This window comes from Plecotus auritus (assembly GCF_963455305.1).
Source record: "Plecotus auritus genome assembly, chromosome: 1".
Classification (NCBI taxonomy): Eukaryota; Metazoa; Chordata; class Mammalia; order Chiroptera; family Vespertilionidae; genus Plecotus; species Plecotus auritus.
Genome location: NC_137770.1, coordinates 65,431,631 through 65,459,469, shown reverse-complemented (window position 1 = coordinate 65,459,469; position 27,839 = coordinate 65,431,631). Strand labels below are relative to the sequence as shown.

The 27,839-nt window shown below is 40.5% G+C and overlaps 1 protein-coding gene across 1 annotated transcript in view; it reads right to left on the bottom strand.

The window, feature by feature from the left end:
• FBN1 (fibrillin 1) overlaps positions 1 to 27,839 on the bottom strand; it is a 239,295-nt gene that overhangs the window by 188,514 nt on the left and 22,942 nt on the right. The window contains exons 3-6 of the mRNA XM_080644028.1: positions 15,780 to 15,862; positions 13,460 to 13,558; positions 4,890 to 4,985; positions 2,917 to 3,012 (exon numbers count right to left, since the gene is read on the bottom strand). Coding sequence (XP_080500154.1) covers positions 2,917 to 3,012; positions 4,890 to 4,985; positions 13,460 to 13,558; positions 15,780 to 15,862 — 374 coding nt within the window. The remainder of the gene's footprint in view (positions 1 to 2,916; positions 3,013 to 4,889; positions 4,986 to 13,459; positions 13,559 to 15,779; positions 15,863 to 27,839) is intronic.

Genomic DNA, 27,839 nt, shown 5'->3' with positions numbered 1-27,839 from the left:
AATTTTGTAAACAGGTAAGCAGATGAGTTTCTCATGAGCAGAAAACAGTGAAAATTCTAGTAAGGGAAATACAATTCTAGAATCCAAAAGACTCCCCTCTCCTGTGTACTGAAGGAAAGTATACCCATGTATCGCCTCTCGTGCTGAAGGTCTGGGACTGCATTCAGGGTGGAACAGGCAAAAGGTAATGATTAAAGAGAGCCCACTTTCTATTCCCCCATCTCAACTACCGCAAATGCCTGAAAATCTGCCATTTAGGGATTAATTTTATTTAGATACTGCGAAGATCCCACACCTCAGTGCAAATTTCAGGGGAGGTGACCGAAATGCTCTCCAAAAATTGGAGAAACCCTTGAGTAATATGCCAGTTTTAATTAGTAGTTTAGTAATGTAACCCTTTCATTTCATTTCTTAATCTTGGTAAAAAATCAAGTCTTTAAAGACATAACTGTAGGATGGTTAAACACCATGTCCTCTTTATCTTAGATTGGGTTATTATCAATACCAGAACTATGGACATCAATATACTTTGCTGCAAATTATTAATCACTTTCTTAGATGTAAAATAGCCTATAATTTCATTTTATTAGTGATTTTTTTCTAAGACAAATTGAACCTAGTATTACCATTGCAGAATTATTTTCACATACCACTTTTCTCAACCTACACATTAACAATTTTAATCTCAATTAATTTAAATCTTACAACATCTTCATTGAGTAAATAATGAAGCCATAGTGATACTACCTAATCAAAATATTTATTTTTATTACTCTGGATACCATTAGACAAATATTAGCTACAAGTCAGTAAAAATACATCTGTGCAAGTTGTAAAAAGAAACGGTTTTAAGAAGGGCCTCCAACATGGCACCAAATGCAACGTAAAGGCCAAGAGGCCATGATGCATCCATCACACATCAATACCACACAATGGTTTACTAATAGAGATACAATGTTATTTATCCAGTAATCATAGTAATTACCTAGAGTTACTTGCTAAAATATGTATTGTTGCTTTATCAACAATAACTCAATTTAAATAAACTTGTAAAAATAGAAACAGAGAACAATTTATCACATACCACTCTCTGCTCTGTTTTAAAATAACATATATTCAACATCTACTAAATCTTTACTTTCCGTCTTCGAATAAAAAGATCTTTAACAACTTTGGGTACAAGTGATGATGCAGTGTAAAAGGTTTATGAGTATGGGCAGTCCTAGGGTTATGTCGGAGATCTGTTCCTACGGCACAATGTAACGCAATTTCGCTGTAAGTTGGAACCCACCTACAAAAACACCTACGTCACTCACATGGAGCACATACACAGTGGTAATGAAGTGAAACAGTAAAAAAAATTTCAAAGAAAGATAACAATTCCTGACCTTTACTTGTGGTAAATAAATAATAAAAAACATAAAGCACATATGTACATACGTCGAAATGACAGAACTTTTTTTTATCCACACTAATAAAAGAGAAATGTGCAAATTGACCATACCTCTGCGACACCCACCAGCCAATCAGGAGTGAGTATGCAAATTAACCCAACAAAGATGGAAGGTTAATTTGCATATGCAGGCACAGAGCAAAGATTGAAGGCTCCGGCCTGAATGAAACTGAAGACTGAAGACTGATGACTGATGACTGAAGACTGAGACGACTGAAGACTGAAGAGGCTTGGCTTCTACGCTGAGGCCAGAGTGAAGGCCTGGGTCCTGGGTGCCGGAGGAATACCGGTGCCGGCAGCCAGGGGAAGGAAGGCCTATTGCACAAATCTTCGTGCAATGGGCCTCTAGTATATAAATAAATGGGAGATGGCGACGTAACCACGAAACGACGTAAGTCGAGTCTGATGTAACCTGAAAACTGCCTGCATTTTTCAACTAATACTTTTCATGAGTACAGTATTTTTGCAGTTTTGTGTAAAATGACCCCTCTAAACCAGAGGTGGAGAACCTTTTTTCTGCCAAGGGCCATTTGGATATTTATAACATCATTTGTGGACCATACATAATTATCAACTTAAAAATTAGCCTGCTATATTTGTTCTAATATTTAATTAACTCAACCCCTAATGCCTGGGCAGGGCCAGACCAAATGATTTCTTGGGCCTTATATGGCCTACATGTTCCCCACCTCTGGTCTAAAACTTCACTATAAAACTGGGAACGATAAGAAAATGGCTATGAATGTGGAGACAAAATGATAAAAAATGCCATAGTTCCAAGGATGTGAAGGAACCTCAAGCACATTACACATCTCCATACATCTGCATTTTTAGGTAAAACATTTGTTTTTATTAGGACAGGAGTAAGCATTAGGCTTGAACACAGAAAATTCACATTCAAATTAAAGCTTATTATTATGTGTGCGACCTTCTCAGATGCAAAAGTGAGGATAGTGAGGATGGTGACACCCTTCAGCAGGTGCAGAGTGCTGGAAAAGCCGCACACTGCCACAGCAGACATGGCGATATTTCTACAGTGGATTCTGAATGTTGAGCGTCTGTGCCACTACAGCCTTCAACGGGTCCTAATAGATCTTTAGGTGTGTTTTCTTCATCCTAAATTTTCCCCTTTCTCTACATACGTTCTGTTTAGAACCATTTCTCTACTTTACTAAGATAATAATGAGCTCAGTATGGGAAATTCTCCTTCTTCTATCTTGATGCCAACTGGAACTTATGCTCACTCTGGAGTCCTGAGTCCATTGGAAAGAATAACTGAATGACATACACAGATTTAAGACCACTGTCTTATCATCCTAGGATCCTTCCCAGTGACAATTGGAAAGCCCCTCAAGGTTCAGCCAAAGTCATGAAGCAGCAACACAAATTGAGTGTGTATTTAAATCAGTAACAGCTGTAGCCACCAGAACATCTGTATACCAATTCATTTTTTTACAAATTACCTCTTTCACACTGGGGTCCAGTAAAGCCGTAAGTGCACGCACATCGATTTGGGGCCACACACCTGCCTCCGTTGAGACAGCCACTTTCACAGACAGCTGGAAAACAAGGAGAGAGGAGCTGAGAAGCCTTCTAATGCTAATGAAATAACACTTCCTGCCCTCTGAAAGGACAACAATAAAAAAATCTAAATGATCCCTGTGGTATGTGTTTTAAACAGTTACTTTACAGGTCTAGCTCCTCCATGTCCCTCAGTCAACTCTTAGGTAAAACTGCCTGGATAGGTGAGTTTGTACCTGTGTTAACACTGGCAGTTTCATTCCAGGAAGCATAGGAGCAATGCTTTCAGTTCCGCATCCAAAATGGTGCTTTATAAAAGGCATCACTGAACTCAAAGATACACAGAACATTTTGAGGGTTGCCAGAAGGGAGAGGGATTAAGAGGGTGAGTTAAGAGGGGTAAGGGATTAAGACATACAAATCGCCAATTATAAAAACAGCTATGGGGATGTAAAGTACAGCATAGGGAACACAGTGAATAACATTGTAATAACTAGGTATGGTGTCAGATGGGTACTAGACTTAACGGGGGAATCACTTCATAGGTTATATTTATGTCTACTCACTGCTGTACTTGAAACTCAAAGGAACCCAGGGCTATTGTTATAGTAAATGAGGTAACACATACAAAGAGTCTGAAATGTGCCTAGCACAGAGTAAGTAACTCAACAGATGAATGATGTTGTTCTGGTTGTTGGTTGTTATCTCACTCCCCTTCCAGGCTCTACTTTGGGCAAAAACAGGGTATGCATAAAGATCCTCAAAACCTGGCCCATGGCTTCCATTCCATGCAATATCTCCATTCCCATATCTCCCCTTAGCACAGAAGTTCTAGCAACACCAAAGCACCCACCATGTTCAACAGCCCATGCTCTGTCACGCTCCAGCACTGTAGCCCATGCTGGCCATCTGCCTAGAAGGCCCATCTCCCATCATCTTACAACTGAACTCCTAGCTGACCCTCAAGACTCAGCTGAAGGGTGTCCCACACTGGGGAGGCTGTCCCCCCTTTTCTCTCGCCAATTGGAAACAACATGAATAAATACTCATCCTTAAGAATTCATCCATGTAATGAAATTTAGCCATTAAATGTATTTTTAAATGTTTAATTACATGGAACATACTTCTAATAAAATATTTAGTGAAAAAGTAATATGAAAAAGTATGCATAGGATAAGATCTCATGTTCCAAATATGCATTAAAAGACTAAGGGGATATCTGAAATGATGCGTTATGGATAATTTTATTTTTTATATTTTTGAACTTTTCCAAATTTTTGCAGGATATATATCTTTATCTTGGTGTAATATAAAAAATAAGTTTTTGAAAAGGAATTCTTTTCTTCTGAAAAGCACAAGGACTTATAAAGGAGCAAACACACAATGAACTGTTTGTGAATGAACCAACAAACTGAACACCATGTGATACCTATTAGAGTAGCAGAATCTAGACTAGGAAACTAGAGAGATGCAAACACCATTGATCAAGAGAAAGGACACATTTGAGGAGAAAGAAGAGATTGATTTCTTTATTTGAAATGCTTCTTGAAAATTCAGGTGGACAGGGTCAGTGATCAAATGGAAGGTAGACAGCTGGAATGAATAACAATTCTGCACCTTTAGTGGTGACTGTAAACCAAAGGGATAAGGTAAAGTGGGCTAGTGAAGACAAATGAGAGGAAAATGAATCAAACTACCCATTCCCAAGGTTCCTATTAGAAATTTGGTGCTAACTGTGCTGGGTAAGTGACCTATTCACCAATAAGCCACTGGACGTCTATGAAAATGTCATGTCCCAGGTAATCAAAGAAAATCCATTGGTACTTATCTCTGTATTCTCTTGGCCTATATATCTGCCTACATGTCTGTCTACATGGATTAACATCTAGAATACTTACAGCTATGGTTTACTTACGTTGTCCACAGTGAGTCCCTATGTATCCTTTCTGGCATATACAGTGATCATCGCTGCAGCTACCTCCATTCATACAGCGAATATTACAGTGTTGGACTTGAAAAAGAAAAAGAAAAGAAGAATGCCTTAGTTTAGCAATTTAAGTTCGTAGATTGCAACAGTTCACAGAAGTTGATTTGTAGTGATTTAAAGAGGAAATAAAATGATTTATCAAGATTCATATATTTATTCAGAAGTAACCTAATTGGCAATGATAAACATGTTATCGTTTGTATGTATGAAATAATTTACAATGCAATGTAATTGTTTCTTTGATATTTACTCTAATCATGCTAACCGACTTCCCTAATTTAGCAGAATTTACCGCTCAATATCATTTCTGTAATTTATACCAAGAAAGCAGTGTTTTGAGTAACCATATGAGGCAAGATTACTACGGCAATAATTTTTCTTTTAAAAGATTTAGAATTCCAGCTAGGTGCCCAGGAAAACAGTCAGAGTGAGAAAGTCCAAGGAACTTTGTTAAAAGAAGTTTTGGCAACAACAAAAAAGAAGAGGAAGACCCTACAACAGCATTTAGTCACAAGACTCCTGATAATGGAGACCTGCTGGACTGGGCTCAGAAAGATCTGCTTGCTTCAACAGTAACCTTAAATCAAATAAGACTTGCAGTGTTTGAAATTCATTCTTCATCACATTGTCACCTACAGAAGTGGGGGCTTCAGGGCCCAGGACAGAAAGACCACAGGCAGGCAAGCAGACTTGAGAGAAAGCTGGAGTAAAAGACGCCTATGAGTGTGATGGCAAGTCGTGGGCTCTCATTTCTCTAGAGTTTAGGCTGTCTCTATTGCAGTCATGCGGGCATGCTAAGAACTCTTTCAAAATCCCAGGCTGTTCCTTAGGACTCCAGAAACAGTAACTACTCTACTTGGAAAAGACTGAAGGCTTGCTTGAATCCATCATCAATCCTCGGTGACACATCCCTACACAAGGAGGCCAGGCCAGGCATGGGAAGTCTGCCTTACTCTCCTGTCCTACAAGCAGTGGGAGTAAATTTCTAGAGAAAAAGGCTCAACAGTTTTACATCGATAAGACTGTCAAACCTCAGAGGGAAGGTAGGGAAGGGTGGGGGTAAGGGGGAGAGATCAACCAAAGGACTTGTATGCATGCATATAAGCATAATCAATGGACACAGATACCGGGGGTGGGGAGAGGGGGTGGTGAGGGCATGACTGGGGGTTGGGGGGAAAGGAGGGATAAGGACACATAGGTAATACCTTAATCAATAAAGAAAATTTTAAAAAATCATTACATTAAAGAATTTTAACAAGGGGGAAAAAAAGAAGAGAATCCTTCTGTGCAAGTGCAGACATCAGGGGCTATGCTCCTTCTTCTGCTCAGTTTTCCTGGAGCATGGAGGCCAAATCTTCTCCCAGGAGCAGAGAGAAGACTCCAGCAGCCTTGTGAGGATCTAAAAGCAGCTGCTGACTCCAGGAGAAAGGGCCATTTCATAAGGAGCTACACAAATCTCAGCATGACAACAGGGCAAGGAAGGGGCCAGAACTCAACACTTACTATGCCCTCACAGAGCACCGAAGAGTGAAGTCACATTGAAAGTGACGCACCTTTGCAAGAACATGTCACACACTGACTGAAACACCATCAAAGGCTCACTCTCTCTACTGTATTAAGAGCAACCTCCATCTCTCAGCATCAAAGCCCTCCTCAGGAAGGCCCCAGGCGCCTTTCAGGCTCCTTTGCAAACTGCTAATATGTCCTATGACTCAGTCCCCGATCTCCTTATCAGCCATTCATTCACTCAACAAATATTTCTGAGTGCCTAATATATACCGTACAAAATGCCAGGCACTTTGTTTGCACTGGTCTCTTCATGGACTCTCCTCTTTAACCTCTTTGTCTCTTGAGCCTAACTCTTCACCCCCAACATAAAGCATACACAGTTCTTACCAAATCTGAAATCCCACCTATCTCCAATACCCACTGCAAACATCTCTTTTCTACTTTGACATTTCCTCATTTCTATTCTCTCCTCACTCCCCTTCTTTCCCTCTGACTCCAGAGAACCTTATACCTGTCTTTTGAAATGTATATTATGTCACCAAACCTATTTTTTTAAATTATTTCTCCCATCCTCAGCCCATTTGTCTGAAAGCTCTTGAAAGTGGGAAGCATCATGATCATTAATTATAGCCTCATAAATGCTCAGAGTAACCCAAGCCTATTTGTAGATGCAGTAAAAACTTTACTAAAACTGCCCAGCCGGTGTGGCTCAGTGGTTGAACATCGATCTATGAAATAGGAGGTCACAGTTCGATTCCTGGGTAGGGCACATGCCCAGGTTGTGGGCTCAATCCCCAGTAAGGGACATGTAGCAGGCAGCCGATCAATGATTCTCTCTCATTGATGTTTCTATCTCTCTCTCCCTGTCCCTTCCTCTCTGAAATCAATAAAAACATATATTTTTTTAAAACTTTACTAAATTAACATCTACTTACGTAAATCGTGCTACCTGATAATGATATCAAGAGCTATGCTAAAAAGCTGAGACTGGGAATTTGCCCATTGTGTCCTAAGCACTTTATACAGCCCCGAACTCAACACTTACTATGCCCTCACAGAGCACCACCAAAGAGTGAAAATATTTTTATCTTCATTTCCCCGTGTGTAAAAGCAGAAATAACTCCTTTGTTGAAGAATTGTTATAGAAGTCAAGCAACCCAGGAAACTGATTAAAACAAACTGTTATTTTAGGCTCCTATAGTTCCATTAAAACGTCTTAGCCAAAATGCTTTTAACTAAGTACACAAAGGAAATGATTTGCTGAAAAATTTGGATAGTATTCTAAGTAGGTCAGGAAAAGGTGTATAGTTGCTTTAAAATTTGAAGTTAAACTTAGCTCCATCCTATCTTAGCAAAACAGCGAGGACTGGGAAAGGCACAGGAAATGATGTCATCTGTCAAGCAGCAGAGGAACTCAACCCACAAACTGATTTCAATTAAAGTGGCTCATGCCAAAAGCTAATTTCCATTCCCACATGAGCAGCAAAGCCATTTAGCTACTTTGAGATAAAAAGGCTAACAGCAGATTAAATAGTGACTTTACATTATTTGTTCAAATTAGAAACTAAAATTAATTCTTCCTTCGAGGAAGAATGGTAAGTTTATATTTAAATATAATAAATATAATAAAAACCTCTCTCATATGCTTTTATATATTTTCTGCCCTTTCAAGTGAACTTTTTCCAGCATGAAATATTCTTTCTCCTTTAAAATATAAAAGAACTTGGTCAGATTTGTGAAACAATAAGGCATGGTGAGTCCAGTGGTCCAAATAAAACAATGAGCTATGAGTCCTTGGCCCGGGGGAGCAAGCTCATCAACAGAGAATAGATCTTAATCACACCTGCTTTGCCGCAAATATGTTTACCAAAGAAACTGCATTCTTTTTTAAAATATATTTTTATTAATTTCAGAGAGGAAGGAAGAGGGAGAGAGGGATAGAAACATCAGTGATGAGAATCATTAATCAGCCACCCCCTGCACACCCCCCACTGGGGACCAAGCCCACAACCCAGGTATGCACCCTTGACCAGAATCGAACCCGGGACCCTTCAGTCCACAGGTCAACGCTCTATCCACTGAGCCAAACGGGGCAGGGCAGAAACTGCATTCTAGATCTCTAGGGGAGAGCAGGCACCCAGGACCTCAATGCACAACAGAAACAGTTTAGAAAGTATATGCACACCAATTGGTTGTATTTTTTATTGAGTTCTTCCATTGATGCATATTCTAAGTCTACTCTGATGTGAACAAGAATTCCAGATGTCTGTCAATTTGGAGACCAAGTTCTATGTCTCAACAAATGGCAATTGAAAAATAATAGCTCTACTTAAAACCATAAAGATGCTCTAAATTTATTGGATGTTCTCAGTACCAGTGTCGGTGTGCAGGCTGCCACCTAAGGTTCATGAAGCCCAGTGAGGATTTACCCTTGAAGATGGAATTAACCTGTATTCATGTAGCATCCCAATGAATTTTATGTTCGTTCCAGATTTCAGTCATCCCGCATTGATTGAATGCCTTCCATTTGACAGGCATCAGGAGAAGTAAAGGAAACTTTCTTTAGATCACAGCCCAGTACAAATTAATTCTTAAAATAACCAATCAAAAGAGAACAATGTGAGCACACTACTGGAACAAGATATGCCGGGCTGGCACTAAGGTCTAAATACCCAGGTAACGATTTTCTTTGGGATGCATTAGGTTGGAAATGGTTCAAAAACCTGCCATTATCTTGGCAGGCACAGGGGCAGACAGAACATTGGGAGCAATTTGCAAATAAGTATATGTATGGTGAGCAGGTGATTTTAATTTAGGAACTAGGAAAAGCACAAGACAGACAAATCAAACAATTGGACTGACTTCTTGACTCTCTGCCTGAGACAACAGTACATAAGGGCAACCAGAATCATTGAAAGACAAAAAAAGATTTTCACAGGAAGAGATAACAGCAATAACATTTTCCTTAAGTGCATAAATATCCTGTGCTGCCTAAAGACACACCACTCAGAAGAGCAACTTCACTAAAATATCTAAAAACAACAACAACAAAAAACACAACAAACTCTCCCTGGCTGTGTTGCTAAGAGGTTAGACCACCAGCCCACTCACCAAAGGGTCACAGGTTTGACTCCTGGTTAAGGACGTGTGCCTGGGTTTCAAATTTGATCCCCAGTCAGGGTGCATGCAGGAGGCAACCAATCGATGTGTCTCTCTCACTTCAATCTCTCTCTCTCTCTCTCTCTCTCTCTCTCTCTCTCTCTCTCTCTCTCTCTCTCTCTCTTTCTCTCTCCCCTCCATCTATTTTCCCCTCCCTCTCTCCTTTCCATTCTCTCTGAAAAGCAATGGAAAAAAATACCCTCAAGTGAGTATTAACAAAACAAAACACAAAAAAACCAACAACCTAGCAGAGCTGGAAAGGGGCCAGAAAGGCAAGTTATACAATAGCAATGATAAAGGCACTTCCATAGAGGATAGACTAGAAAGCAAAGAACTGAATTGTTTCTATGGACCAGTCTAAGCAGATTCTACTCACCCCTTTCCTCCCTGACCATATAAATCCCACACTTCCCTGAAAAACTACTCAAAGGGTCACTTCTTCCAGACTAGCTACATCACCTTCCCGTGCTTGGGGAGTCATTGCAGTTTCACTATGTGGTTGCACCATGCTCACTCAGACCCAATAACATGTTGCTCTGGAAATGTTACCCTGGTCTTATCCTTCTTTTACCCTTAGAGGTCGGATTCCTATTGGGAGTATAAGCACACCAAATTTTCACTGAATTTGAAGTGAATTGAAAATGATAAAATTTAACAAAGTATAAAGATGCCAATACTTGACATACAGGCTTAATACAATTCCTATCAAATCTTAGAAATATTTTTGTTGATAGAGACAAGATTAATCTAAAATATGTATAAAAAGGCAAAGGAACTGAAATAGCTAAAATAAATTTAAAAAAAGAAAAAAGTGAAAAGAATTCATCTACTTAATTTTCAAGACATCATATGGCTATAGTAATTAAGACTGTATGGTATTGGAGAAGGGATAGGCATATGGATCAATTAAATAAAACAGTGAACCCAGGAATAGACCTACATAAATATGGCCAACTAATTTTTGACAAAAGTGTAAAAGTAACTTGATGGACAAATTCATGGATCAGTCAACCGTGAGAGATCTTTGTGAGAATTAGGATTACTCAGAATCCATCTAGCCTCGGAGACTTGTAGAGTAGAGAAGGGTCCTGAGAGTTGGAATTAGAGTAAAAAAAAATCCATTGTTATAACCTTGTCTAGCCAACCTTCTCTTTTTACCCTGATGCCTCAATGACCGGTGGGAAGAATCCCAATAGATTAAGGGAAGCCATGCCCTTGTTATCTAAAGGAACTGCGGACTAGCACTTTGGACCTTCTGGAAATGCAGTTTCTCATTCAGACCACTAAGGAGTCATTTCCAATTTTCAGATTCTCAGGACACTCAAGTCAAAAACAACCTAGGTCCTAGAAGAACAGCCTTCCTTTCATTCTTTTCATTTTCAAGTGAGAAAACTAAGGCCTCAGAAGTCCTACAACTTGCCTACACTCCTTGACACCTATCACAAAACAAGCATAAAACTTCTAATAGGAAAAATTAGTGAGATGATTTAAATTTACCCCATTTTCATAGAACCATAGGGAGTGAGTGCAAACATTTCACTGAGCTGGGTTATCCTCTACTAGCAAGAGAGTTAGCAATGTGATCCATCCACATTTATTGTCTACCACATCATGGTCAGGAAGTTCTATAGGAAGGTGTAGCTCTTCCCTAGAACATCACTTCATAAGATCAGAAATGGTTCTGATCATCCCCAGCTACCTTAATGAAAAACATTCTGCCATCTTTAATTTTGCAAGCTATTTAGAAAATATTAGGTCATGTAGAGCCCAAACCAACAACATTACAGGCTCCAAATGCCGCAAAGATCCTGATGCTCCAAATCTTCCTCCTCACATTATTCTCATCCACGATCTACTTTGTCCAGTGTCCAAACACCATAGATGAACCCAAACCTCTTTAGAGAACATCACCCAGAAGTCTTAAACTTCAATCTCTCGCCTAAATCTGGGCATAAGACTTACCATTTCTCCCACCTCATTGCTAGCATGAGGTCTACTGGGACCACAGTTTTCCCTTTTGGTCTTATTAACAGCTGTCTCCACATCTCATGACAGAGATGTCATTACTTGACAGAAATCATTAGCAGCTCACACTATCACTGAAGGCCTTTCCAGCTGGCTGCTCAGTTTTGCCATCTGGCTTTATTTTCTTCCCCCAGAGGAATACGGTGTTGCTAATTGGTTCAAGGACCAATTTGAGAGATGGTCTATTCCCAGCTTGATATGTAGATTGTTCCCCCAACCCTGAGGCTCTCACTCCTCAGCAGCAGCCTGAGGGCCATCCTGATGAGGATAGAGACGTCCAACATGTTCCTGTGCTGCCAGCTGACCTCTCTGCCTCTTGCTATTCCTCCCACTCAGGTGCCCTTGATATGGCAAATGAACCTTCTATTGCTTGAAGGACATACATTCAAAACCAAGCTGAGATAAAATAAGAATAAACTATACTCAGTGCAATAAGCAAATGAGTCCCAGCCCAAGGTGGGGTTTCTATCCCAACCTGTCTGTGTGTAGTTCTAGGTTTCCATCAAAAACAAATTCTGAGACAATTATTTGAATGTGAGTAGTTTATTTTAGAGGTAATTTCAGGAAACACTGATAAGAGAGTGGGAAAGTGAGACAGGGAAGAGAAAGAAGCTAATAAAGTACATTATCAAGCCTATTCCTACTGTGTTCAAGTGGGGAACTTCAGGAGACAGTGCAGAATACACCTCATAGTGATGCAAACTGAGAGGCAAGGAAGCGAGGGCACTAACACTCTCCTTCTGTCATTGGTTAAAAGTTGCTTCTGGGGCCATTAACTGTCCCCATTCCCACTCCCAGCCTTTCCATCTTTCCCTGCATGCAGACCTGGCATGCTCCCTGGCCAGGAAAATTTTACAGATGTCTCAGGCAGAGTCAACCCACGAATGCCAAGGTATGTGAGTGGGCATCGAGAGGGTCGGCTACCCAGCACTAGTTGCCTTATCCTGTTAACTGGCTTATGAGAGTCACACTTAAATGTCAGAATTCTGAATGGATGATGAACCTTGACTGTGCTGAAGTCTCTAATTGCAGTAAACCAAAAAGAATGAACTTATTTCACAATACCTTCCCTTAAAACCTTGTCAGAAACAGAACACACCATAAGGGGAGTGTCAAGGTGTTGAGGAACATGAACTTCAACTTGTTAACAACCAATAATGACTCACCTCCTTCCAACCTCCCCCCCATTTCCCCTAATTCACTGCTGAGAACCCCACACTTAAAGAACAAGCAAGCAAAGTTCTGAGGAATGAACTGTAAATATTTGTTTGGCTCACAGAATGAACAAAGTGATAAAATTCTGAAAGGGAAAATATGTTTGTGCTTCAAGATAAATCACCCCCAGAAACTGCCATAATGACTTCTTGCATTTTCTTCTTGCAAAGGCAGGGGTCTTGAGTTTTTTAAAAAGTGTTTAATCAGATTCATATTTCAGTACCACAAGAAAGAATGCCTAGGTTGAGCCAAAATGTTCATTAAACAACCATTTCATTGAGCATCTTTTATGGTGTTTACATTGGAGATACAAAGATAAATAAGGCAATGGCTACACAGAAGAAGGTCATAATCTTTATATTACTCATAGTAACTATGCCCCATATAGCAATTTCCCTATAAAGAGTGAAGAAGGGAAATGGGAGGCCAGATTAAGCAAAGTCATTCCAAGTATTTTGGGCAAAACAGAGAAGGCAGATGTTCTAGTGAAAAATGTATTGCAGGCAAGAGAAAAGCCAAATGCAAATTTAGGAGAAAATAGGGCATAACCACATAAAATAATATTATATATAATAACATGTTATACTCACTGGATCTGGAGCCACAGGAAGGAGATATCTGACCAGATGGGCAAGTGCACATATTCGGCCTAGAACAAAATCCATCCCCACAGGAATGCCGGCAGATGGCTGTGAATAAAACCAGAGGGCTGTGAACACACGGTTTCAGCGCACACTGATTGACGAGGACCCAGGCCTCAAATGAGGAACCTGGGATCTCCGGCTCCTCCTTAACTCTGTCATCATGACTTATGGGACCTTAGGCCTCAGGTTTATTCATTTGAAAAACAAATCATTTAGACTAAATAAACTCTGGCTATAAAATTTGGTAACTTCCTTATCCATGTCAGTGGTTCTCAGCCTCTCTTGGCTTATTCCACAGCACTCAGTCTATCCAGAGGCCCCAGACATCCTATGAAGGAAAAACAAAAACACAAATCCTGCGGCTAAACATACTTACATACCTACAAGCACTCTGTTTTTATATCAACTTTAATATTTAATGATATAAAAATTACCACAGTATTCTTGGAAGTCTAGTTTATCGTAAATGCTTAATCTTTAATAATTTGTATAAAAATACTGGGGCCCACTGAGCCTCCTTCTCTAGATCAGATCCTGCTCGTTGAGAACATACGATCTATGGAGCAGCTCTGATCCTGCCTACAATCCAATCGTAAGTCATGTCTACAGTCTGAGAGCAGATGTCTGAAATCCACTGCAACAGTCCTACTTCCACAGCCAGGAAGCTGTTGGTTTTTAGACTAATATCTTACGGGTACCAAATGCTTTGTCAGTGGCCAAAACAGTAAGTCTAAATGGCAAATGATTTCTATTTATCACCAAACTAAAAGTTGGTGACTATTTTTAATACTCATAGGCATGATCCTTTCCTCAAACTCCTACACAACCTTGCAAGAGGCAAATGAGATGGCAAGGCTAAATACAATACACTTGATAGAAAATGCATTGAAACATCAAAACATCCACGGATGGAGACTGAAAACTATTAAGAAAAAAGTTGTCAAAGGATCCTATAAACATTTATTTAAATATCTGGATAGCATTTCTTAGAGATTCTACAGAACACCAGGGAAAGGGTTCTGTTGTTAAGTTCACTTAAAAAACTCCAAATATCATTTATATCTCTTTTTTACTGACTCAACTTTAGTTTTGAAATACATGGCAATGTGTTAAAGGAGTAAGTTGCTTTTGGTCAGAATCAAAAATTGGGAAAAGGTCCCTGGCCTGGTAGTCCAGTTGATTAGAGCATCGTCTCAATATGCTAAGGTTGCGGGTTCAATTCCCCAGCAGGACACATATAAGAATCAAGCAATGAATACATAAATAAGTGGAACAAAAAATCTCTCTCTCCCTCCTTCCCTCCGTTCCTTCCTCTCTCTTTCTCTCCCTCCTTTCTTCCCTCCCTCCCTCTCTCTCTGCCTAAAATCAATTTGGGGAAAAATAGAATTGGGAAAAAGGATTAATTTTTTCAGATCACCAAGTGAATATTTATTGAAATAGTCTATTCTTATCCACATACCACTGTTAGCCAAGTGAGAAGGTAGACTGAGTGATTCCTTAGTGTCCTTTCAGCTGTAAATTCTCCCATTATACTAATGGAGTTTTCTGAAAACTGAAAATTATTTCATAGGTATGATGACTGTAAAAGTTCATGGAGAACAGATGCCATAACTAATTTAACTTAGTATCTCCATTAAATAACATCTGGCCTGGAATGTGGTATACCACTCAACATTTGTGGGCTATTCTGAGAACCTGGAGGTTTGCCACAGCAGCACAGTTCCCAGAGGAATCTCTGGTGTCACTTGAGTTTTTCCCTAATATTTTCACTGGTCTTCATCTGATGCTCTATCTGCCTCCTTTCCCCTTTGTCTAACAGGAAGGTCTGCCTGTGGCCTTGACCACACAAACTCAACATACAACGTTTGGGTAGGCTTGTGGCTGGCTAACAACGAAGTTAAAATAAGGAAAACAGCAATAGTAACCTTCTTTCACAATCCCTTCAAAGAGATCACATGATCTATGCAGCCAGGCACAGCATATGTGATGACGTGCAACACTGACCCAAGTATCCCAGTACTCTAAGGTTCTATTCCCGTATCTCAGAAATACTCCAAAAGAAGTCACTGAGTTCAAGGATAACAATGGTCTGACCCCATTAGTGTATTTCCCAACTGGATTCAGAGAAAGTAGGGAAATCTTACAGCTGGAAGGTACTCCAACATATTACTGCTATGCAATTACAAAGGACCAAACACTAAAAATCACCATGCAACCAACCCACAAAGGAAGAACATGAAGAATAACAGATTGTCTATTTACTTACGAACAATACACTGATTTCCACCAGGTAAGGTTTTCCATCCAGGGCAACAGTAAGCATTATAACGTGATCCACAGACATTGGGTCTGAAACAAAAACAAAAGCAAAATTCAATGATAAGAAATCCATAATTTTTTAAGAAAGAACTATAACCAAATAAAAGCAAAAATTCCTGAGTTATAAGAACAGGATAATCCTGGCCAGGTGGCTTAGTTGGTTGGAGCGACATCCTGTCCACCAAAAGGTTGCAGGTTCAATTCCCTGTCACACATATCCAGGTTTTAGGTTGGATCCCTGGTCGGGGTGCATACCTGAGGCAACCAATTAATGTTTCTCTCTCTCCCTCTCTATCTAAAAAATCAATTAAAAAAACATATCATTGGGTAAGGATTACAAAAAGTTCTTTAAAGAGCAGGATGAATCTTTGCAGACAGAGAAAAGTAAACTCATGGAACTCAATGCTGGCTTTTTAGTTTGAGACACTTTAACATAATGATATCAGTAACGATATCCCTTAATATCACCTGCGCATACAGTACATCAAAAAAAAAAAATAAAAAACAGGGATGCAAAATACAGTGCCTTCTATCCCAATACACAAATATAAATGCTTGTAGAGCTATAGAGGAGTCTAATTTAAACAATAAACTTCTGCCCAGCTGTCTCAGTAGTTGAGCATGGACCTATGAACCAGGAGGTCATGGTTCGATTCCTGATCAGGGCCTGGGTTGTGGGCTCATTCCCCAGTGTGGGGTATGCAGGAGGCAGCCAATCAATGATTCTCTCTCATCATTGATGTTTCTCTCTCCCTCCCCTTCCTCTCTGAAATCAATAACAATATGTTTAAAAAAAAAACAGTATGAAATGTCTAAATAAACATTTAAAAAACAATAAACTTCCTACTAATCTAGTTAAGAAAGGTCACCATAAAATATATTGCATGTAAGACTTTCAATTTCTATTCATTGAAGCTTTGTACAATTTTTTTTCTATGGCCCAGTTCACCTCTAAAAAGGAAGGATGACCGCATTCTTCCCTTCACCAGAATTACAGGAATGCGAATCCTGACATTACTCAGAATAAATAAAAGCCGAAACACATAAATATTTCTTTAGCCAAAGTTTGGAAACACAGTTGATACCCACAGTTACAGGAAAATAAAGTCAACGTCACTCTGGGCTTCTTGTTTATAGACAACTCATCACACATCTTAGAGCAAAGCCTCCATTTAAAATCCAGATGATCCATATTTAAAATTTTAAGGAGCAACTGGGTGAGGATCCAGCTAGTTCCACAATGGCTGAGGATACTTGGCCACATCTGAAGCCTAAACATTCATGCTAGTTCCTCGAGTTCAGGGACTAATGAGGAAGGTCAAATGTTTTGCAATCAATTTCATAAACCAAGAGCTATTCTGAGGCTTTCTGGTATACTGTAGCCCATAAGCATAAGCCTTTAAAAATAAATACACAGCTGAAATGTAGTTCTGGTTGGTGTGAACTCACACTTTCTCCCTATGTATGCAGAGCATCTTCCTCTGAAGTCACTACTTGGACCACATGCAGGATTGAGAACGCAGGTATGGTCTTTGCCCTGTCCTGTACACCTTTGACAGACTAAGAGAACCTGGAACACTTTGCAGGATAAAATGCATACTTCAGGCTCACTGATGCTAAGGTCAGAAAGAGAAGTAGGAAGAAAGATGGAGGGACCAGGCCAAGGGCCCTAAATCCATACCCAAGAGCCCAGGGCTTCTCCAAGGCTAAACAGAAAATGATTAGATAGAGACTTAATATGTACATTACATGACTTTAGGGCCTTTCTGATCCTTAGTTTATTTCTCTACACATTAGGATGAAATATGTGTGTTAGTTGAAATGATGGATATGAAAGCTCCATGTATGAAAAAGACAATGAAAATGTAATGGATTTCTTGATGGAATCATCTTCTAACCTAAATTACCTACTCAGCCAAAGGAACCATAGAAGATAGGAAGGAAGGAAGGGAGAGAGGGAGGGAGGGAGGGAGGGAGGAAGGGAGGGAGGGAGGGAGGGAGGAAGGAGGGAAGGAAGGAAGGAAGGAAGGAAGGAAGGAAGGAAGGAAGGAAGGAAGGAAGGAAGGAAGGGAGGAAGGGAGGAAGGGAGGAAGGAAGATTTTGTAAGAATTATTAGCCAACAGCCATCAATCCTTTGCCCCTCCTGTGAAGTAGTGCCAAAAACTTTAGTTCAGTTGCCCCAGAATTTCCTAGGGCAACTTAAAATCTTGGAAAGGACAATGAGAAGAGAAGTTAGGGTAGGGGGCTACAAGGAGGGGAGGGGGCAGGGGGGCACTCAACCCTTCTAAACTTCATAAATGTTCTCTCCATCTAAAATGACAATCCAGGCTAAAGTCAACCACCTCAAACTTTCCCTCACCAATATCCCATTTGCAACAACCCCACTGGATCCAGTCCAACCTCAAACCAAATCCTGGAATGGCTTCAGAGGGCCCCTGAGCCTTTGCAGGGTGTCCTGTGTTTGGAGAAACGATGTTTTTCAAACAAAAATCAGGACATATTGTCTGACAAGAATGAGTATATTTATGGAGTAACAACACACATAACAGGGTGAAAAAGTTAAGGAAAAAAGAATCAGTAATTTCAGTCCTATAAAGCAAGGTATTCAAAAAGTTTTCCAAGGTATTTGAAAAATCACAGAAATATAGTCGTTCTTTATTGGTCTTTTTAGTGTTTAGAATCAACCTACCAAGGAAACATGTTAGATGTTATATCTACGTGAGCTATGTCCCCATCTTTCATGGCAAGGAGCCAGTGGGTACTGTTTACATCTAAGCATATAGATACAAGCAAAGCAGATGGTGCTATGCAGATAAATATGAGAAGAATTAAAAACAGAAATGGTTAAAACATGTTGCCTTAAGAGCTGAGGATCTGGGGAAGTGGAAAGAGAATTCTTTTGCTTTCTCAATTTTTAAAAACAATTATCTTTATTGTTGAAAGTATTACAGATGTCCCATTCGTTTGTTTATTTGTTTGTTTTTCCCACTGACCCACCTTCACCCCATACCCACCCCTCCCAGGCCTTCGCCACTCTATTGTCCGTGTCCGTGGGCTTGCTTTCTCACTTTAATCCCATCCAAAACTGTTTATTTTTAAAATATACACTGTTATACTTTGATCGTCTTTTTAAAAAAGATTTTTTAAATGGATTTTTAGAGAGAGAGCAAGGGAGAGGGAAAGAGAGAAAAACATGGATGTGGGAGTGTAACATCAATTGGCTGCTTTCTGCATGCATCCCACCAGGGATCAAGCCTGCAACCCAGGTATGTGCCTGTCCAGGAATCAAACTGGCAACTGTTTCGTGCATGAGATGATGCCACACTGGCCAGGGCCATCATTTTTTATTTAAAGCAACAAGTTACTTTCAAAGCATAAACATCTTATCTCACAAACAAGTCACTTTCTGCTTTATTAGTTATCACAGTCCCTTTTTCAGTTATCACATTTTCCTTTCACTGCATTTCTTAAGATGCTAGATAATGTTGAATTGTGACTTATTTAGTTTGCATGTTCTGACTTTTTATTGTGTTTCATAACTTTATCCTTCATAATAAGTAATGTATCATTTAATTTCAGTTGTTTCAACCAACATCCTCACCTGATGATTGTTTTAATCTCATTCGTCCTTTAACAACACTAAATACTACTATGTTATATGACTAAATGCAAAGTATTACAAAGATGTTAAGATTTCTCCTCTGCTGACTTTGGTCTTGAGAACGGCAAACTAACAGAACTCATTCAAGCAAGCTGGGTGGCATCTGTTCTACGTATGCACATAAAAGAACAGCTCTAATTCTAGAAATAAATGAGTGTCTTATTGAAGTTGGAAAGCACTAACACATGTAAAGTCTAAAGTAGACATGTTGGATTATTTCCATTGTGAAAGACTTTAAGGTTTCAGCACAAGTATTAACAAAGAAGATATGTCTTTAATGAAGCTACGTTTTTGTGTAAATGGAAGTGTAGTGTTCATATACCTCTTTCTCTTCCTTTTCACTTCATCAGCCATACCCACTAGCCCACCATCAAAAAAAAAAAAAGTCAGAGTTAAAGCCCCATGAAAGTGGCAGTATCATTCAGCAAATTAAAGGGAAAAGTCAAAGGGAAAAGAACCTCGTGCCAAATGCTAAAGATACATTACTTTCTCCCATCCTCATAGCAGCCCTTTGAGGGAAGTTCTATTCCTGTTGTCTTTAACACTGAGGAAACCATGGCGTAGGAAGGTTATACAAACTGCCAAGGTCCCATGGCTTGGAAGTAGAGAATAGGAATTTGAACTCAGGAAACCTTACTCAGAAATACTAGTACACCCTCTTAAGCCCTATGTTAAGGCAGAGGTGTATTTAGGAAATAAGATGACATTTCATGGTGGCACGAGTAACAGAAATCACAAAATGTCCATCAATAGGCCAAAGATAAAGCATAAATTACTTATAGTTGTATTCTAATAGTTCATGGGGGGGAAGGAAGAAATACATTTACATTCCACGTCACCGCTGTATATTACATTTTTTTAAATTGCTAAGTCTTCATCTGTAACTTCTCTCACAAATTGCTGTGAATATTGTGTTCTGAAACAATCCAAATATCCAGCCTGCTGAGGCTCACCCATCCGTCTGGGGGATGGGTGAGCCTCAGCAGGCTGGATATTTGGATCCAGTTCAGACACAGCACTCAGAGATTGCGTGGGCTAGCGAGAGCCCCTCTCAATGGAGCAAACAGCTGGGCTCTACCACGTCTGACCACATTATTTCAAGAACTGGCCTCTGTGCAAAACGTCTGCAGTGTGTCCAGATTCCTTAGCCAGAACCCACTTCTGCAAGTCTGGCCTCTCTTATAGCAAGATAGCCTTTCTGCTTCCTATCCCGAGTGCAAACTGCTTTCCAGACAAGACTGGGGTAATAGAAACAAGTTCAGGGGCTCTTATTGCATCTGCGTGAGTTTCTTAGGCTGTGACATGATTCAATCCTTAGACAAGGAGAACACTAAATATTAGATAAAGGTGAACGAGGTGGACACTGCTCCATGAGTGGCCTGCTTTTTCGAACTTGGGGGTAAAAATTATGATCTAGTCTCCTTGAGTATAATTGTGGAGGGATATCAAGAGGAATATGCCCTACATAATGAAGAGGGCCCATCTGCCCATGTAACATACCTCAAGGCAATATTCCACTGTTCCAGAATTTTACAAAAATTTAATTTTCAAGGTAAAAATTATGATAGATGAAAAAATTATAATACACAAATGAGCTACATGTATTGTGAACCACACATCTTGACTGTATTAGTTCCTTGACAAAATTTTTATCAAGATAAAAAAGAAAAGAAAAGTCATGTATACTATCTGATAAAGGGGCCCCACTACTACTCCAATAAACTTTGCAAATGCTCTCTCTTATTTTAGTGCCGTATTCTGGCCCTCCTCACTGAAGACAGAGGTCAGATCTCCCAGAAGTGATCTGAATACCACATGTGACTGTTCCAACCCATCTGCCAGTCACAACAACTTGAGTAATGAAACCTCAAACCCTGGTCATGAAAACAGCTCCCATGGCCTCCTCGAGCCTCAGCCAGGCTCTCCAGACCCAGGGATTCATTTCTGGAGTGTCTGGGTCAACACTGGCTGGGATGTAGACAATGCCAGTTTCCTTCTTTGAAGAAGCAAGCCAGTCAACCTCTCTAAGCTACTTTATGCCGTTAAAAAAAAACACACAGAAAGATGAACAATTTCATATTCTGGTTTGCAAAACCTTTAACCTCTTCTTTCTCTCTTCCATCCCCAGTAGATTAGTGACTCCATTGCCTTTTCTTCTAAAGCCAATATCCATCTGTTTTTTTCCCTCTTTCCTTCCTTTACTCCCTTCCTTTCTCCCTCTCTCCCTTCAGTTCCCATCCTCAGGGCATTTAAAACCAAACATTCTGGGAGAAACCAAGATGGTGGCATAGGTAAACACTTAAACTGCTGCCTCGCACAACAATTTCAAAACTACACCTAAAAGACAAAACAGACATCATCCAGAACCACAGGAAGGCTGGCTGAGTGGAAATTCTACAACTACAAGGAAAGAGAAAAGCACACTGAGACTCATAGGAGCTGCAGGAGGCAGAGGTACTGAGACCTGTGTGCGGAGAGGACTGGCAACTGAATGCGCGGCTGGCTTTCTCAAGCAGGAGGGAGACAAAAGCTCCTGACTGCGCTGAACTCCAGTTCCAGGCAAGACTCTGGAGACCCAGACTCATACAGGGTGAAACTGAGCTGTCAGGAAAGAGAAAAGCACACTGAGACACAGAAGAACTGCAGGAGGTAGCAGTACCGAGGCGTGCGTGCGGAGAGGGTGGGCAACTGAGTATGCAGCTGGCTTTCTAAAGCAGGAGGGAGACAAAAGCTCCCGACTGCACTGAACTCCAGTTCTGGGCGAGACTCTGGGGATCCAGACTCATTCGGGAAGAAACTGGACTGTCTGGCAGCAGGCAGAACTCGAAGGTGGCTTTTTCTCAGAGGTGCTTGCAGTGATTACCATGGACACTGAGACACAGGGACCTATTAGGGCAGGGCTGATGGGAAACCAATGCTGTCTGCTCCGCCCTGAGACTCCGCCCCATCCAAGCTGAGCACAGAGGCTTTTGCAAGTCTTGTCTCATAAGGGTGTCTCCAGCACAGAAGTTCTCCCAGCGTAGACACAGCTGATCCTCACAGCCAATTGGCCTGGAGGTCAATTCCTCCCAGTGATACCAACAACAATCAAGGCTTAACTACAACAAGAGTGTGCACACAGCCCACAAAGTGGTGCACCAAGAGTGTCCACCTCAAGTAACTGGGGAGGCTGAGCCACTGGGCCCTATAGGACACCTAGCACACAAAGCCACTCTATCAACTCAGGGAAGCAACCAAAATGCGGAGACAAAGAAACAGATCACAAATGAAAGAAATGGAGGAAAGCAAACGACTGGATATAGAGTTCAAAACCACAGTTATAAGGTTTTTGAAGAATTTTCTAGAAAAGGCTGATAAATTTAGCGAGACTCTCGAGGATATGAAAAAGACCAACTAGAAATTAAGCATACACTGACTGAAATAAAAAATATTATACAGAGATCTAACAGCAGACTAGAGGATCGCAAGAATCAAGTCAAAGATTTGAAATACAAAGAAGCAAAAAACACTCAACCAGAAAAGCAAAAAGAATCCAAAAATATGAAGATAGTGTAAGGAGCCTCTGGGACAAATTCAAGCGTACCAACATCAGAATTATGGGGGTGCCAGAAGAAGAGAGAGAGAAAGATACTGAAAACCTATTTGAAAAAATAATGACTGAAAACTTCCCCACCTAGTGAAAGAAATAGACTTACAAGTCCAAGAAGTGCAAAGAACCCTAAACAAAAGGAATCCAAAGAGGACCACACCAAGACACATCATAATTAAAATGCCAAGAGCAAAAGACAAAGAGAGAATATTAAAAGCAGCAAGAGAAAAACAGTTAGTTACCTACAAGGGAGTACCCATATGACTGTCAGCTGATTTCTCAACAGAAACTATGAAGGCCAGATGGGAGTGGCAAGAAATATTCAAAGTGATGAATAGCAAGAACCTACAACCAAGATTACTCTACCCAGCAAAGCTATCATTCAGAATTGAAGGGCAGATAAAGAGCTTCACAGATAAGAAAAAGTTAAAGGAGTTCATCACCACCAAACCAGTATTATATGAAGTGCTAAAAGGTATTCTTTAAGAAGAGGAAGAAGAAGAAAAAGGTAAAGATGAAAATTATGAACAACAAATACATATCTATCAACAAGTGAATCTAAAAATCAAGTGAATAAAAAAATCTGATGAACATAATAAACTGGTGAATATAATAGAATCAGGGGCATAGAAAGGGAGTGGACTGACAATTCTCAGGGGGAAAGGGGTGTGGGGGTGTGGGAAGAGACTGGACAAAAATTGTATACCTATGGATGAGGACAGTGGGTGGGGGGGTAAGGGCAGAGGGTGGGGTGGGAACCGGGTGGAGGGGAGCTATGGGGGAAAAAAGAGGAACAATTGTAATAATCTGAACAATAAAGATTTATTAAATTAAAAAAAATAAAATAAAACCAAACATTCTACCTCAAACTCATTGTAGTCAAGATCGCACAGCTCACCTTCCTGTATAGCCAGTAAGTTCAATGCTGGGCACACATGGTGTACATAAGTAATCACCTGCCCACAAGCACAAAGCTATTCAACAGTATTTAATGAGAACCTACTATGTGCCAAGCACTGTGTTACATAAAAAAGAAAAATGACAAAGATGAGCAGATCTAACTCCCAGATCTTGGTTTCTGACACCATTTTCCAGTAAAAGGAACCAGAGCTCCTGGGACAAATGGTTGATTCTAGGACTGAACAAGAAATACACAAGATGAGCCTAGAGCATCTTGCAATAACAGGAAGTAATAAAGTAAGGAAGTGCTAAACACACACCCAAAAAACCCCACAATGGGGTATGTCAAGGGACACAGGAGGCAAATGAAATAACTCTCAATGGTCAAAGCTCAGACCATGTGAGTGATAAAATAACGAAAGTTGTATTGGATTATAATCCAAAGTATAAAATAAGTGTTCATGAGTCCATAGTGATTAATACATCATTGGATAAATAAACAAATGGAAAGAAGAGAAGGATCTCCTGTGCTGGAGATTCCAAATAATTCATATAGAAACTCTGCCTTCAGGGAGGTGAAGCCTAACTCCCGTTTCTTATGTGTAGACTATGCATAGTGACTTCCTTCCAAAGGAGTCCCAATTAAGGGGCAATCTACAGAATTCCTGACCAAGAGTCATCAAAACTGTCAAGGTCATCAAACACAAGGAACGTCTGAGAAACTGGCACAGCCTAAAGAGACATGACAACTAGAGGTAATTTGGTCTCCTGGATGGAATCCTGGACATAAACGAGATATTCAGTTAAAAACTAAGAAAATCTGAATAAAGAATGCACTGTAGTTAATAATAATGTGTCGGTATTGGTTCATTTATTGTAATAAGTGTGTTAAACTAATATAAGATGCTAACTGAGGAAATTATGTCTAGAGTATAAGGGAACTTACTGTAATATCCTGGTGATTTGTTTTGTAAATCTAAAACTTCTAAAATGAAAAGTTTATTAAAAAGTAAAATAATAAGTTTGTAACCATGTGATCATAAATAAACTGTTACAACCCCAAAAACATGACTAAACACAGTCATTGTTCTTGAAAGAAGATAGGCATGTATGTTGACCCAGCACCGAGTGTCCATGGAACAGGTAAAGCATGGGCATCAAGGTCAGCCCGGGAGCTAAACAAGTCCAGAACAACGGTGTTTCGCCTCATGATCCAGAGTAGGCTCAGAAGGAGACTATCTGAGCTATGACTTAACGTTTCCCAGATGCTTAGAGGAGTCGCTAGTTTTATTTCACCCCACTGCTGAAATTCTTCTTAAATTCTCTAACCCCATTAACAAATCCCTTGTCCAAATTCTGGTGTTTCATTGTGGGATCAATATCACATTCTTTTTCTAATTCCTCTCTACTCCATTAGGACAATGTAGCTAAGTATTTTTCCATGTTCACCATGATTAATTCTGTTCTATGATCCAGAGATAGACCTTTACCCTCCATAAAATGTGAAACATCTCACTATTAGCTTCAGATCTCTACCAGGAAGGCCTACCTACCTGCCGCTCTCTTCTTCACCTGTACCCTCACTTTCACTCTCCTGCTCTGCTCCTCTTTACCGTCTCAGCCCTCATGAATGCCATGCCCCCACACCCATGACATGCACATGCTAAATCCAAACTTTTCTCCCATCTTTCCCTTTTAATGTCAGTCCATCTCTCCCCATACTGTTAATCCCTACTCCCGGATTAATCCCACCTACCTTGCAACCTTATCAACACAATTCCAAACATACGTCTCAAAAACTAACATATGCTATACTGTAATTATATATTCTAAATAATTATATGTCTATATTCTCATCCCTGCCCCCACCCACTCTGATCTCAGACTAATAGTTCTTTAAGCAGAGAAACAGTGTCTGTTATGCCTAGAATATCCTGGAGTCTCTTTAAAAGCACACAGAACTAAATAAATGCCTTAGTAAGTACAAAGTACAATTAACAAAGATGAACACCATCCCTTTGGTGTCATAAATAGGCCAGCTGTAAATGTCACCAACATGGAAGTCTGTCTAATAGTGAGAAGTATTTCTTATTAGTTAATCTATTTAAACAGAGCATATTTCATGCCTATTTGAAAGGTATAGGCAGTTAAACAGTGATGTATAATGGTTTCATGCCTTGGTTACTTGCTGACATGCTGATCATTAATTTACTAGAGGCCTGGTGCATGAATTCATGCACCAGTGGGGTCCCTCAGCCTGGCCTGTGGGATCCTACCAAATCTGGCTCTCTGACATCCCCCAAGGGGTCCCAGATTGTGAGAGGGTGCAAGCCAAGCTGAGAGACCCCACTGGTGCACAATTGGGGCCAGGGAGGGACGCGGGAGGTTGGCCAGCTGGGGAGGGGCCACGGGACGGCTCCAGGGCATGTCCGGCCCGTCTTGCTCAGTCTCAATAGGCTGGACCCCAGCAGCAAGCTAACCTACTGGTAAGAGCATCTGCCCCCTGGTGGTCAGTGCACATCATAGCAAGAGGTTGAGCAGCCTTAGCATATCATTAGCATATTATGCTTTGATTGGTTGAACAGCCAACCGGTTGACCAGACACTTAGCATATTAGGCTTTTATTATATAGGATTTCCTTTTTTAATATTTTCATTGATTTTAGAGCGAGAGGAAAGAAGAGGGAGAGAAAGAAACATCAATGTGAGAGTGGAACATCGATCAGCTGCCTCCTGCACACCCCCCACCAGGAATCAAGCCTGCAACCTGAGCATGTGTAATGACTGGAAATAGAACCAGCATGGGATGACAGACAACCAACTGAGCCACACGGGCCAGAGCGCACTAATTTATTCTGCTCAGTGAAGTTATCAGTGTTTACAACTCAGGGATCAATATGTTTCCTTTGAGAAAAAAACAAAATCAATGTAGACAAAATCATATCTGAATTTCTGATTCTACTTATTTCTTTAGCAAAAGGGCACATGCTCTGGTGATGGGCTCTATCACCCTTGGGGGGGTGTGCAGGAGGCAGCTGATCAAAATCCCAAAAGCAATGAAACAAAAGTTTTCAGTTCACAAATTGGTGCATATTTTCTTTTCACAGGTTGGTGCAGCTGACCAAGGCCACAGATGAAGCCACCATGTACAGCCCATTCCTAAAGGTAAACACCACAAAGTTCACTGGGTGGCCTGGAGAGGCCTGCCGCAGGTGCTGTTTGGACAAAGGCTTTTCCCACCGCTGAGTAGGGAACTCACAGCACAGAGAGGGTGTTGCGTCAACAGTTTTTTGCTGTCTGCCCTAAACTGTGCTTTTGAGGGGATTTTGTGTTGATCAAAAGCAATAGACCAAGGACTTAAGAACCAAAGAATTTAGGTCACTGTGTCAAGGACAGACACACACACACACACACACACACACACACACACACACACACACACACACTAAGAAGCTGAAAGAATGGAAAGCAGCAAAGGCAATTCCCCAATCTGGGAGGTCATTTTAGACTGGCGGCCAACTTTTGGAATCTTTTATGGGTGACTGAAGCATGTGGGTATATGTGATTTACTTTGGAAAAAAAAGAAAGGAAGAATTTAAAGCCCTGGGGCAGTGTGATAGGAAAGAACCCTGAAGACCAGAAGCCCGCGGCTGTGTGCAGCATTTCCTGATCCCGCTGAAGCTGGGCACTTCCTACTTCTGGTGCTCTGCACGGAGCAACACAGAGAGCACCAAGGCTGCACACACTACTAAACACCCAGAGGCCCCCGACTTCTGAAGGCGCTGCTCTGGCTAACTTGCCGCCACAGTCTGCACTGGACCCACTTCTCTCTAAAGCAGTGGTTCTCAACCTTTCTAA